Here is a 13,839-nt window from a genome sequence, read left to right as displayed (position 1 = left end):
TATTTATTTCTGCCTGCATTGGGTCTTCATTGCTGCATGCGGGCTTTCTCTAGTTGTGGCGAGTGGGGGCTACTCTTTGTTGCAGTACACGGGCTCTAGGCGCGCAGGCTGCAGTAGTTGTGGCACGTGGGCTCAGTAGTTGTGGCTTGCAGGCTCTAGAGCGTGGGCTCAGTAGTTGTGGCACATGGGCTTAGTTGCTCCATGGCATGTGGGATCTTCCTGGACCAGGGCTCGAACCTGTGTGCCCTGTGTTGGCAGACAGATTCCTAACCACTGTGCCACCAGGGAAGTCCCTATCTTTCCATTTCGTTGAATCATCTTCAACTTTCTTTATTAAGGTTTTATAGTTCTCAGTGTATAAGTCTTTCACTTTCTTGGTCAGGTCTATTGCTAAGTATTTTAGTTTTGGGTTGCAATTTTGAAAGGTATTTTGGTTTTTTTGGATGTAATGTCCTGAAAATATCAATTAAGTCTAACTGTTCTATTGTGTCATTTAAGATCTCTGTTGCCTTGATTTTCTGTCTAGAAGATCAGTCCATTGATGTGAGTAGGGTTTTAAAGTCTCCTACTATTGTCAGTTTTTCCCTTTATGTATATTAGTATTTTCTTTTCTTTTTTTTTTTTTGTGGTAACGCGGGCCTTTCACTGTTGTGGCCTCTCCCATTGTGGAGAACAGGCTCCGGATGCGCAGGCTCAGCGGCCATGGCTCACGGGCCCAGCCGCTCTGTGGCATGTGGGATCCTCCCGGACCAGGGCACGAACCCATGTCCCCTGCATCGGCAGGCGGACTCTCAACCACTGCGCCACCAGGGAAGCCCTAGTATTTTCTTTTTATTTAAATTTATTTTTATTTTTGGCTGCGTTGGGTCTTCGTTGCTGCATGTGGGCTTTCTTTAGTGGCAGCGAGTGGGGGCTACTCTTTGTTGCGGTGCGTGGGCTTCTCATTGCGGTAGCTTCTCTTTGTTGTGGTGCACAGGCTTCAGTAGTTGTGGCACGTAGGCTCAGTAGTTGTGGTTCGTGGGCTCTAGAGCGCAGGCTCAGTAGTGGCACATGGTCTTAGTTGCTCCGTGACATGTGGGATCTTCCCAGACCAGGGCTCAAACTCGTGTCCCCTGCATTGGCAAGCGGACTCTTAACCACCGTGTTACCAGGGAAGTCCCTGTATATTAGTACTTGTTTTATGTATTTGGGTGCTCCTGTATTGGGTGCATACATGTTGATGAGTGTAAACTCCTCTTCTTGTATTGATCCTTTTATTATTATATAGTGTCCTTCTTTATGGGCTTTGTTTTAAAGTCTGTTTTGTCCAATATGAGTATTGCAACCCCAGCTTTCTTGTCATTTCTGTTTGCATGAAATATCTTTTTACATTCCCTTCTTTCAATGATTTCATCTTTGTCCCTTTTTCTTTGTTTTTCCTTTTGTGGTTTGATGATTTTCTTTCATATTATGTTCTTTTCTTTTTGGTTTTTGTGACTCTATTGTATGTTTTTCATTTGTAGTTATCCTGTTTTTCAAGTATGTTAACCCCGTCCTATATCTACTTGCCTCAGACTGGTAGTCATATAGGCTCAAACACATTCTAGGAAATGAAAAAAAGAAAAATTTACCTTTTCTTACTCTCCTCACCCACATTTTATGATTCTGATGTCCTGTTTACATCTTCACGTTCATGCTTTTGCTATTCACTGTGGTATCATCACATTCACAAAAATTTTATTTTAGTTTTTAATCTGTGTACTGGCTTATTTATGTGAGTTGCTTTCCAATTGTGAATTTTCTCTTCCCTATATATTCTTCCTACTTTTCTGCTTAGAGAGGACCTTTCAATATTTGCTTCAGGATAGGTTTAGTATTGCTATATTCCTTTAGTTTTTGCTTGTCTGAGAAATTCTTTATCCCTCCTTCTATTCTAAATGATACTCTTGCTGGCTAGAGTATCCTCGGATGCACATTCTTCCCTTTCAGGACTTCGCATATATCTTGCCACTCCCTTCTGGCCTGCAGTGTTTCTGTAGAGAAATCTGCTGATAGCCTTATGGGGTCCCTTATAATTAACTGTTTTTTTCTTGCTGCCTTGAGAATCCTCTTCATCTTTAACTTGTGCCTTTTTTATTATAATATGTCTTGGTGTAGGTTTGGGTTTACCTTGTTTGGGACCCTCTGTGCTTCCTATACCTGCTTTATCTGTTTCCTTCTTTAGGTTTGGGAAGTTTTCAGCCATAATCTTTCAAATACATTTTCAGTCCCCTTTTCTCTTCCCCTTCTGGAATCCCGATTATGTGTAGATTGGTACACTTTATATTATCCCATAGGTCTCTTATATTGCTTTCATTTTTTTCTCATTTGGCTTTCTGTCTGCTGTCCTGATGGGTGATTTCCATCATTCTATCTTCCAGGTCACTTATTCGTTCTACATTATTTATTCTGCTGTTCATTGCCTGTAGTTCAGTTTTTGTCTCGACAAATGAGTTTTCTAATTTTTCTTGGTTCCTCTTTACTGTTTCTAGTTCCTTTTTATAGTACTCTGCATTTCTGTTGATAACCTTTCTTAATTCCTTCAGTAGTTTCATTATCTCCTTTTTGAAATCAGCGTCTATTAGACTGAAGAGGTCTATCTACTGTGGTCTTGGAGGGCTGTTTTTATGTGGGAGCATCCCTGTGTAGCCTGTGTGGGTTTAATATTTTTGGTGCAAGGGCTGATTTTCGTATGGATGCCTGTTGCCTCTTTTCTCAGCGTGTGCTGGCCATTATCCCCTTAATAGAGGGTGTGCAGATGCAGTGGCTGGTGCCTGGTTGTGGGGTTCTCAGCAGCAGTGGTGGCTCATGTGTGCCCCCGGAGCACATGATGGGAGCAGAGGCAGCTCATGATCACTCTTGGAGCTCATGTGGGCAGTGTCCTGCCGCCTGAGAGCTCGCTCAGGGAAAACGGCTGCAGGGTGGCTCCCGCGCCTCCCCTCACACACTGCCCACACAACAGCACCTCTCCAAAGCCCAAGTTTCCACACCCAGCCCTTGCCCGTACTGGCAGACGTGCATCTCAGGCTGGGGAGTGTAGAGCGGGTGCACTGACCCCCTGTGCAGGTCTCTATTCTAGCTGCTGCAGATCGGTTGCTGTTTTCTCCTCCAAGGCTCTGAAGCTCTCCCTCTGTCCTGGCTGATCTCCCTGCCGGTGAGGGCACTTCCCAGGGTGCAGGAACCTTTCTTGTTTCACAGCTCCCTGCCTGGGGCGCAGGTCCCGACCCGATTACTTCCTTGCTTTTTTTTTTTTTTTTTTTTTTTTTACTTTTGTCCTACCTGGTTACATGGAGATTTTCTTTGCCCTTTCAGGGGTCTGAGGTCTCCTGCCAGCATTCAGTAGACATTCTGTGAGAACTGTTCGACATGTAGATATGTTTTTGATGTAGTTGTGGGAGGAGGTGAGCTTCACATCCTTCTACTCTGCCATCTTGATCGCTCTCCTGTATCTCATTTTTATTTTTTAAAATTTATTTATTTATTTTGGGCTCTGTTGGGTCTTCGCTTCCGTGCGAGGGCCTTCTACAGTTGCGGCAGGCGGGGGCCACTCTTCATCGCGGTGCGTGGGCCTCTCACTATCGCGGCCTCTCCCATTGCGGAGCACAGGTTCCAGACGCGCAGGCTCAGTAGTTGTGGCTCACGGGCCTAGCTGCTCCACAGCATGTGGGATCCTCCCAGACCAGGGCTCGAACCCGTGTCCCCTGCATTAGCAGGCAGATTCTCAACCACTGCGCCACCAGGGAAGCCCCTGTATCTCATTTTTAAATAGGATCCCAACCAGATAGTCCTTTTGTGGCAAAAAGTTGATGAAATTTACAGATGAAGTTCATAACCTCTGTTTTCCTCCCTTGTAACCAAGGACAGAAGTAGTGCTGAATCTGTTGGATCAGTGCCTGGTTTCTAGAAAGGAAAGTTTGATCTCCTGAAAGTGGCACCTCTCAGGTGTTCCTGGGAGTTGCCCTACTCAGTGTGTCCACTTGTAGTCTCATCTGAATCCATGACCCAGTCTCCTTGTAAATTAAAAAAGAAAAATCAGGGACTTCCCTCTGGCGCAGTGGTTAAGAATCCACTTGTCATAGTAGGGGACACGGGTTCAATCCCTGGTCTGGGAAGATCCCACATGCTATGGAGCAACTAAGCCCATGCACCACGACTACTGAGCCTGCACTCTAGAGCCCACGAACCACAACTACTGAACCCACGTGCTGCAACTACTGAAGCCTGCATGCTCTAGGGCCTGCATGCTGCAACTAAGCCCACGTGCTGCGACTACTGAGCCCACATACCTAGAGCCTGTGCTCCGCAACAAGAGAAGGCACCGCACTGAGAAGCCCGCGTACCGCAACGAAGAGTAGTCCCCGCTCACCGCAACTAGAGAAAGCCTGTGCGCAGCAGCGAAGACCTAATGCAGCCAAAAATAAGTAAAATTTAAAAAAAAACAAAAAAAACCCCGAAGACATCTTTGAATGCTGTTTGGCACACTATTGGCACATCTTTATTAAACTGATTCAAGCAATTTCATTTGGTAACTTTTCGTCAGGCCTTCCATTTGCAGTGTTGTGGGATGGTGAGTTTGTTGTGATGACTTCTGTCCTTTGCCATCATCCGTGTAGGCTGAGAGGATCATGGAGGCTATTGAGCTATACAGAGAAGAAACTGCAAAAATGAGAGAACACAAAGCCATTTGTAAAGCTGCAGGGAAAGAGGTAAGACAGTCCATTAAGTTACGGTCTGAGAAACATTTATAAACGGAGACAATTCCTGAGGAAAAAAACATCATTTGGGGATTTATTAACTCAGATCAGGAAATGAGATAAATGTAGTAGAATCTTTTCTAATTCAAACATTAGAAAGAAGGAATTGAGAAGCTTTGTCTTAATAAAAAGCCAAGGATAGTTAATTTGAGATCATGGTGATTATTGTATTGAGTTAAAAACTCAGATTCCTCCTTTTGTTTGGGAGGCAGGGTAAACATTTCGGATTTCTAGATGAAATGTATTGCCCAGACTCTTTCATAAATAAGCAGTATTGAAACTAAAAGTTATTATTAAATAATTTAATAATTCTTCAGGGTCAGTTTTTAGGGTCTCTCTTTTCAAAAGTGTAAAATATTGTTATGACCCTGCCTGTGATAAGCACTATCAAAGGCTTGTTTTTTAATGACTTGATTTAATAATTTCTTCATAGGTTCCTCTTCCCATCAACCCCATCCTGATGGCTTATGGCAGTATCTCTGTGAGTAGACTAATGGTTTCCCCTTGGTTATTCTAAGGTTACTTTCAGGCACAAGAGAGGAAGTGAAGAGGCATTATGATTTTAGAATAGACATATTGGGAAATACTTTGTCATTAAAAATCTCTTGAATGCTGGAATCCTCTAAGACATTTTGTATTTCAAAAGGACCATTTTAGTGTAACTGCAAGTCATCCTTTCTGGTTGGACTGGACGGGCATTGTTTTTTTAGTGCTTATTTATGTGTAGTATCCACAGCCCTCTGAAGATTCTGTTCATTGAAACTGAAGTTTTTGGAGGAAAAGTTGATATAAATTAGTCAGATAAAAGGAGAGAGGGAGAATACTGGGACAATGTATGCTTTTAGTGATCTTTAATTACTCAATACTTGCATGTTTCATTCATCACAACAGTAATGTGAGTCAGTGTGTCTTCATTTTATGGATAGGAGACTGTTCTGACTTACAGATCGAAGGGAACATAGTTGATAAGTGGCAGAGCTGGATTGTGAACCCAGATCTGACTCAGTCTAAGCCCGTGCACATAGTGCCCTTTTTAGAACAGTTTCTCATAAGAAGGAGAGATATCCCTGGTTTTTAGGAGATGGAAATTAGAGAGCTTCAGTTAAGAAATCAAGAGTATCACTAATGCTGTCACACTTCCTTTATAGCCTTCAGCTTATGTGTTGGAGATTTTTAAAGGAATCAAGTCAAGGTGAGTGCCGGTGCACAGTTATTACAGCTAATACCATTTACCGAACATGAGATAAACAGACATTATAATTGATGGTTATCTTCTTTAGAGGTTTAACTATGTCAAAATTTTGATGGAAAATAATTCATTATAATGTTCTTTTTGAATTAGAACTAGAAGGTTCCTCCTAAAATATGAAGGGAGATATTGAACACTGTTAAAAAGCACAAATGAAGGGCAGTGCTACTTTATATCATAGGTAATGAAATCATCTATAATTCAGTCACAGGTACCAACTGCTAACATTTTTTGTTGTATATTTCCTTTGGCTTATTTTCTGTATACATACACAGTTGGAATCATATGTATACATTTTTATATCCTGTCCTTTTTCACAGAATATCTCCTGAGCACTTGCTCACTTTAGTAATATTCTTCAAAAACACATCATTGAATTAGTTCAAAATATTCCATTGTATATATAGTTACTATTGGGTGGTGCATATGTGTTTGGCTGTTATCAATACTGCCTTAGTAAACACCTTTATATATAAATCTTTGTCATCATCATTGATTATTTTTCTTAAGGGTCCTAGCAGTTTATTAACTAATAAATGGACATGAGCTTTTTAAAGGTTTATGTTGCTTAATTACTGTCAGAGTGCTTGTAATGACTTTTACCAGCTTTTAAAAAATTCTTTGCTGGTTTGAGAGGCAAAAGGTGGTACTGCATTATTTTCCTTTTTAATTAACAAAGTTAAAATTTTATTATATTTGTTGGCCATTTGTATTTTTTCCTGTGAATTTTTACTTTCCCTTTCTTGTGCTTTATAGTTGTTTCTCTTACTGGTTTTTTAAGAATTTTTTAATATCTTTTGTCATTCATTTTTGAAATAATATTTGAGTTTGATCTACTGAGAGTTATCATTTTTTTAATAACAAATCACAATATCTGAGTATATCCCATACAAGAAACAAACAGGACCTATCTAAGATAATGAAACTTTGCTAGAGAAATGTAAAAGAAAATTTAGAGTAATGGAGGTACGATGCATTCCTAGATGGGAAGATTCTGTGTTTTAAAGATTTGGTTTTTCTTAAACTAGTCTATAGGTTTGTGATCCCAATTGAAATTCTCTTGAGAGTTCTAGTTGGAATTGATGAAATGATAATAGAACTAGCTCAAGAAAAGTAAAACAAACCAGAAAAAGAACAAGAGGGAGCTGTTCTCCTAGATTAAAAAGCTGTAAAAATGCACCTGTACGGATTGTTGTCAGAATCAGTTATGAAAACAGACTCTAAAGCCCTAGAACACTCTATGACATAGAGGGACTCAATAAATGGTAAAAGAAGTATCATATAAAGATGGGATATACAACAAAAGGCTTTAAAGAAATTGGCTATCTGAAAGAAAAACAGTTAGATTCTCCTACCCTGCCATGGACCAGAATGCATCAAGTAGGTTAAAATACTAAATATAGAAAACCAAAATGTTGAAAAGAGAGAACCATTCATAATACAGATGTATGTTTAACTCTGGATGGGTAAGATCTACTCAAGTATAAAAGTAGAAGAAAAAAATAGGAGAGGAAAAGATTTTTAAATTGACTATGTTAAGAAACGTGGCATTTTTAATGTTTATTTTTTCCTCTTCAGTGAGCTGGAAGAATCTCTGCTTGTGCTGCCTTTCTCTTACGTCCCAGACATTCTTAAGCTCTTTAATGAATTCATCCAGCAGGGCTCTGATATTGAACTTCTATGTAGGTGCCTCTTCTTTCTCCTCAGGTAACGTCCTTTCCAAAAGAATATCATGTCTTATCCGCATAACTGCTCCAGTAGTGCCTCACCTGAAGCTGTCCATGCTTTGGGATTAAGAAATGTGATGTTTCCGTTTCAGAGACTGTTGGGAATTTCAGTGCTGCCTGACATAATTCTTATCCTTTGGAGTCAGTCTTGCTCGTAAAATGCAGTTAGTGATGACCCAACTCTAAGTAGCATGAGGTACTATGTTGCTAAGGATGCTCAGGCAGGCGGAGGTCTCCAGGTTACAGTCTAAGGTAGCAGTTCTGGTTCTAGTCAGTTTGCTGAAAGCCCATCTCTGAATGGCCAGTCTGCCTCAGTGTTTCTTTTTGACTATTGAGTTTAAACCAAATGGTTTTATTTTCATAATAGCATTTTAAGGAGTAGTCAGTTTATTTCCCAGGTCTCTACAAGTACAAATGGAAGGATAGGGGCATGTTTGGAGGGAACTAAGAAACATAAAGAAAACGTTCATTAGATTATATTCTTAAATAGGAAGAATTCTTATTAATATGTAACAGAGGGAAAATATATTTACAAAGGCGTAATATATTCTTATCTTCCACTGTGTCCCCCAGTCTCAAGCTGTTATATCAGAGGACAGGAATAGAGGCAAATTTGAACATTCCTTAAAATGCTATTAGGAAATCAGAAACTGCTCAGCCAATACCAAATAGTTAAAAAGAAAACAGGTGTATTTGGTGAACTGGCCTTTTTTCATGATCATTAACCCTTCATTCCTTTATTTCTTTCAGGATAGTAGCAAATGAAGAACAATGATATGTTTATATTATTCTGTTGTCATATTTACAGTTTATTTTTTAATTGCTATGGCATATGTGCTATTGAATCGGGGTTACTGATTCTAAGAGAAACACAGTGAATATTTCTAGCATATTGGGGTGGTAGATGGGTGCTACCTCGCAGGTAGATATGGCAGGTCACAACTGAGGGTGAGGGTGAATGTGGAGGTTAAAGGAGCATGAATCATCAAGGGCATCTTGGTACTCTAGGTCAGAGTTTGATCATCTCTTTTTTTGGCTGAAATATTAATAAATCTTTGAGTTAGCAATTCTTAGAAGGCTCATTTTCCTCTGGTCTTTACATAGAATGCCGTTGTCAAAATCTGTGGCCACTGGGTAGATTGCAAAGAGTCAGCTTTGCAAATGAGTTGAATGTTAGGATAGTATTTTAAAAATTGTTATTGGATAGAATTGAATAGTAGGAAGAAACTTCTTTAGTTTTTTTTCATAGAAGCATTTCTGTATTCCCATGATTGGCAAAATGATTTTTTTTTTGGACATTTTGTCTGTTTGCTAGTTCTAGAAGGGACAGGTAGAGCTAGAACCACTATCCTTCTTTGTGACATGCCTGGTTTTATTTTTGTTAGGATTCACTTTGGCCAGATCACTAGCAACCAAATGCTTGTGCCAGTGATTGAAAAATTAAAGGAAACAACTATTTCAAAAGTCAGCCAAGTCCGGGTAAGTATCTTTGTAGAGACAGAACAAGGAGGGGAAAATTCTAGTGTGTACGTTACTTACAAGTAGCATAGTGTGCTGTGCCCTATCTTTGGTGATATTGACCTGACATGCATGTATATTTAAGATGAGGTTTTTGTTAGAGCTAGTAGACAAAAAAGCAAACAAACAAGGAAAACCCTTAGGGAAGGATGAGTAACAACACATGAAGCTTTGGTTCCCCTGACTCACATATGCTGCAATATTGAACTGAATTGAGAGGAAGTTTATTTAATCTCTCTTGTATTCTTTCTCAGGATGTTATCGGCTTCAACATGGCAGGTCTTGATTTTCTCAAGAGGGAATGTGAGGCAAAAAGTGAAGTTATGTTTTTTGCTGATGCTACCAGCCACTTGGAAGAAAAGAAGAGGAAAAAGAAAAAGAGGGAGAAGCTGATTTTAACATTGACTTAGAACTGAAATGTGGTGCCTTTTTCAACTTTGTCTTGAAAAGGACTTCCAAACTAAGCAGCAGAACCTATGAATGTGATCTTATTTGGAATTTGGGTCTTTACAAATATAATTAGTTAAGATTGGTCATTCTAGATAAGATTAAATCCAATGATTTGCTTTTATAAGAATGCCATGTGATGGACAGCTACATGTAAAAGAATGAAATTAGAACATTCTCTAACAAACACCATACCCCAAAATAAACTCAAAATGGATCAAAGACCTAAATGTAAAGCCAGACACTATAAAACTCTTCGGGGAAAATAAAGAACACCCTTTGACGTAAACCTCAGCAATATCTTTTTGGATCCACCTCATAGAGTAAGGAAAATAAAAACAAAAATAAACAAATGGGACCTAATTAAACTTAAAGCTTTTGCACAACAAAGGAAACCATAAACAATGAAGAGACAGCCCCCAGAATGGGAGAAAATATCTGCAAACAAAGCAACCAACAAGGGGTTAATCTCTAAACTATACAAACAGCTCTACGTTAAAAAAAAAAAAAACAAGGCACATGAAAAGATGCTCAACATCACTAATTATCAGAGCAATGCAAATCAAAACTACAATGAGGTACTACCTCACATCAGTCAGAATGTCCATCATCAAAAAGTTTACACACAATAAATGATGGAGAGGGTGTGGAGAAAAGGGAACCCTCCTACACTGCTGGTACCACCACTATGGAGAACAGTATGGAGGTTCCTTAAAAAACTAAAAATAGAACTACCATATGATCCAGTAGTCCCACTCCCCAGCATATATCTGGAGAAAACCATAATTCAAAAAGATACATGCACCCCAGTGTTCACTGCAGCACTATTTAGAATAGCCAAGACATGGAAGCAACGTAAATGTCCATTGACAGATGAATGGATAAAGAAGATGTGGTACATATATACAATGGAATATTACTCAGCCGTAAAAAATAATGAAATAATGCCATTTGCAGCAACATGGATGAACCGAGAGATTATCATCCTAAATGAAGTAAGTCAGACAGAGAAAGACAAATATCATACGATATCACTCATATGTGGAATTAATTAAAAAATGATACAAATGAACTTATTTACAAAACAGAAACAGACTTACAGATATCAAAACAAACTTATGGTTTCCAAAGGGGAAATGTGGCGGGGAGGGATAAATCAGGAGCTTGGGATAAACATACACTACTATATATAAGGTAGATGGCCAACAAGGACCTGCTGTATAGCACAGGGAACTCTATTCAATGTTGTGTGATGACCTATATGAGAAAAGAATCTAAAATAGAATAATATATGTATATGTATAACAATCACTTTTCTGTACACCTGAAACTAGCACAACATTGTACATCTATACTCCAGTAAAATTAAAATTAAAAAAAAAAAAGAATGCCATGTGAGGACACACAGGGAGGGAGGCCACATGACAGCAGAGGCAGAGATTGGGATTGGAGTGACAGCAGCTACAACCCTAGGAACACCAAGGATCCTGTCTACCACCAGAAACTAGGAGAGAGGCATGGAACAAATTCCCTCAGTGCTTCCAGAAGGAACAAACTCTAATACCTTGGTTTCAGACCTCCTAAACTGCAAGAGAATAAATATCCATTGTTTTAAGCCACCCAGTATGGTCATTTGTCATGGCAGCCTCAGGAAACTGATAACAAATTTTGGTACCAGGAAGTGAGGTACTGCTATAGCAAATACCTAAAAATATGGAAGTGGCTTTGGAATCAAGTAATGGGTGAAACCGGGAAGAATTTTGAGCTACATGATAGAAGAAAGTCTAGATTACCTTGAAGAGACTGTTGTTGGTAGAAATAATGGACAGTAAAAGCACTTTTGGTGAGGGTTCAGAAGGAAGTGATGGGGAAAGTAAAGAACACTTTAAGCATCTTAGAGAATTCCTACATCATGAATAGAATGTTGGTATAAATATGAACATTAAAGGTGATTTTGCTAAGACCTCAGATGGAAATGAAGAATATGTTATTGGACAGTGGAGGAAAAGTGATCCTTGTTACGAAGTGGCAGAAAACTTGGCTGAATTGTGTTCTGCTTTTGGGTAAAAAGTAGAACTTATAAACAATGAAATTGGATTTCCAGCTGACGTTTCCAAGCAAAACATGGAAGATGTGTCCTGGTTTCTTGCTGCTTATAGTAAACAAGAGGAAAGGGGTAAACTGAGGAAGGAAATGGTCAGCAAAAAGGAACCTGAACATGATTTGGAAAATTCACAGCCAGTCCATATTGCAGGAAATGCTAAGGCATGCTCTGGAGCGTTCATCAAGGGTGCAGCTGGAAAACCTAGTGGAGAAATTAGATTTGTGACCATGAGTATAATCAACCATCTCAGCAGAAGCTAGGAACAGAGGTGAGACTATCCAGGAAGGACCTGTGGAGAACGCTCACGTCTAATGGCGTGGATCTCCTTGATATCCATGAAGACTGATGATTTTTGAGAATGTTCTATCAGCAGAAACACTGCCTGCTTGGCCTGGCGGACAGAGACAAGAAATGAAGGAAGGCTGCCAGACTTCTGGGCTTCTATAAGCAGGAAATGGGGTGCCCAGAGGATAAGACTGTCCCAGGCTAACAACTGAGAGGGTGGGGCCCACAAGGCATCTGTGGGTCTAGAGGGGGGTGCTGGTGAAGCCTCTGGCCCAGAGGGCAGATCAAGACACAGATAATTATGCTCAGGCTTTGAAACCTTAGGAAATCTGCCCCGCTGCACTGCAAACACTTAAATCAGTGACTCCTTTATTCTTTCCATTCTCTCCTTTTAGAATGGGAATGTCTTATGCTATTTTGCAAGCTGACAACTTGTTTCTAGTTTCACAAGTCCATAGATGGAGAGGACACCATGATAGGTGAAGACTTTGGGAAATACTGGGATGGAGTGAGTGCATTTTGCATGTGAGATGGGTATAAATTTTGGGGAACCAGAGGGTGGACTGTACTGAGTTTATCCCCACAAAACTCATGTCTACCAGGACTTATGAATGTGATCTTATTTGTAAATAGGGTCTTTACAGATGCAATCAAGTTAAGATGAGGTCATTCAAGATTAGAGTAGCCCCTAAAACCAATGACTATTGTTCTTATAAGGAGAGACATATAGAAATACACAGGGAAGGATGCCATTGGGGACAGAGGCAGAAATCAGAGTGAGTTATAAGCTAAGGAACACCAAGGACTGCTGGCAACCACCAGAAGTTAGGAAAGAGGCATAGAACAAATTCTCCCTCAGAGCCTCCAGAAGGAACCAACCGTGCTGCCACCTTGATTTCAAATGTCTGGCCCCCCAAACTGTCAGAGAATAAATATCGTTTTAAGCCACCTGGTCTGCGGTACTTTGTTATGGCAGCCTCGAGACACAAATACAGATTTATTACAGCAGCCCTAGGAAACTAATGCAAGATGCTATTTGCCTTTTTCTCTCATGAGCGTACAGTGGAGTTTTCCAGAGACTATGTGATGTGTGATATGGTGACAGATTGAATACAGAGCAGATGTGAGAATCCAGCTATGTCCTATTAAGCCAGACATTGAAAAGATTTGCAAAAATGTAATACTCTTACTAATTTTTGTTTGGAAAAGTTATTTTTCATTAACAATTTATTTTTGGTAATATACTGGGTTTATTTTTTAAATAAATTATAAGTTTTTCCAAGTTTTAATTCTAACTTGGTAAATATTGATAATATGACCCACATAAACAAAAGGTTTTTGGGGTCCTCAATAATTTTTAAGAATACATGAGGAGTCTTGAGTCCAAAAAATTTAAGAACCACTAGCCTAACTGTAAATTCTCAAGTCCAAAAGGGCATCCTGCTGTTTGTGTTTGTACCCTTGCTTTTTGGAGAGTCCGATCAACATCAAAAATAGCACTTGAAAGAATGAACTTTAGAATCACATTGAAGTAGGTTAGATTTTTACTTCTTCAGGATTCTCTGAGCCTCAGTTTCCTTATTTATAAAGTGGGAAAAATATCTATCTTGTAGATAGTATGAGGATTAGATAGTTTATGACTATGAAGGGGTAGTTATAATTATTAAAAACAAATATTTTCATTCCACCAGACTAAGTGGCTCATTGGTTGCTGGCTGTATGAAGATGGGAACAAAT

The 13,839-nt window shown here is 39.5% G+C and overlaps 2 protein-coding genes across 3 annotated transcripts in view; one reads left to right on the top strand and one right to left on the bottom strand.

The window, feature by feature from the left end:
• Nucleotides 1-10,221, top strand: part of WDR3 (WD repeat domain 3) — a 37,777-nt gene extending 27,556 nt beyond the window's left edge. For both annotated transcript variants that reach the window (XM_082671503.1, XM_082671504.1), the window contains exons 22-27: nucleotides 4,632-4,724; nucleotides 5,206-5,253; nucleotides 5,921-5,964; nucleotides 7,600-7,728; nucleotides 9,134-9,227; nucleotides 9,521-10,221. In XM_082671503.1, coding sequence (XP_082527629.1) covers nucleotides 4,632-4,724; nucleotides 5,206-5,253; nucleotides 5,921-5,964; nucleotides 7,600-7,728; nucleotides 9,134-9,227; nucleotides 9,521-9,676 — 564 coding nt within the window. In that variant the 3' untranslated portion in view covers nucleotides 9,677-10,221. The remainder of the gene's footprint in view (nucleotides 1-4,631; nucleotides 4,725-5,205; nucleotides 5,254-5,920; nucleotides 5,965-7,599; nucleotides 7,729-9,133; nucleotides 9,228-9,520) is intronic.
• SPAG17 (sperm associated antigen 17) overlaps nucleotides 4,549-13,839 on the bottom strand; it is a gene marked incomplete at its 5' end in the record, with an annotated part of 228,920 nt that continues 219,629 nt past the window's right edge. The window contains one exon of the mRNA XM_082671490.1: nucleotides 4,549-4,674. The remainder of the gene's footprint in view (nucleotides 4,675-13,839) is intronic.

The sequence above is a fragment of the Grampus griseus genome, assembly GCF_964374135.1.
Source record: "Grampus griseus genome assembly, chromosome: 1".
Lineage (NCBI taxonomy): Eukaryota > Metazoa > Chordata > Mammalia > Artiodactyla > Delphinidae > Grampus > Grampus griseus.
The sequence above is the reverse complement of the archived record's forward strand: the minus strand, read 5'-3'. Positions and strand labels throughout refer to the sequence as shown.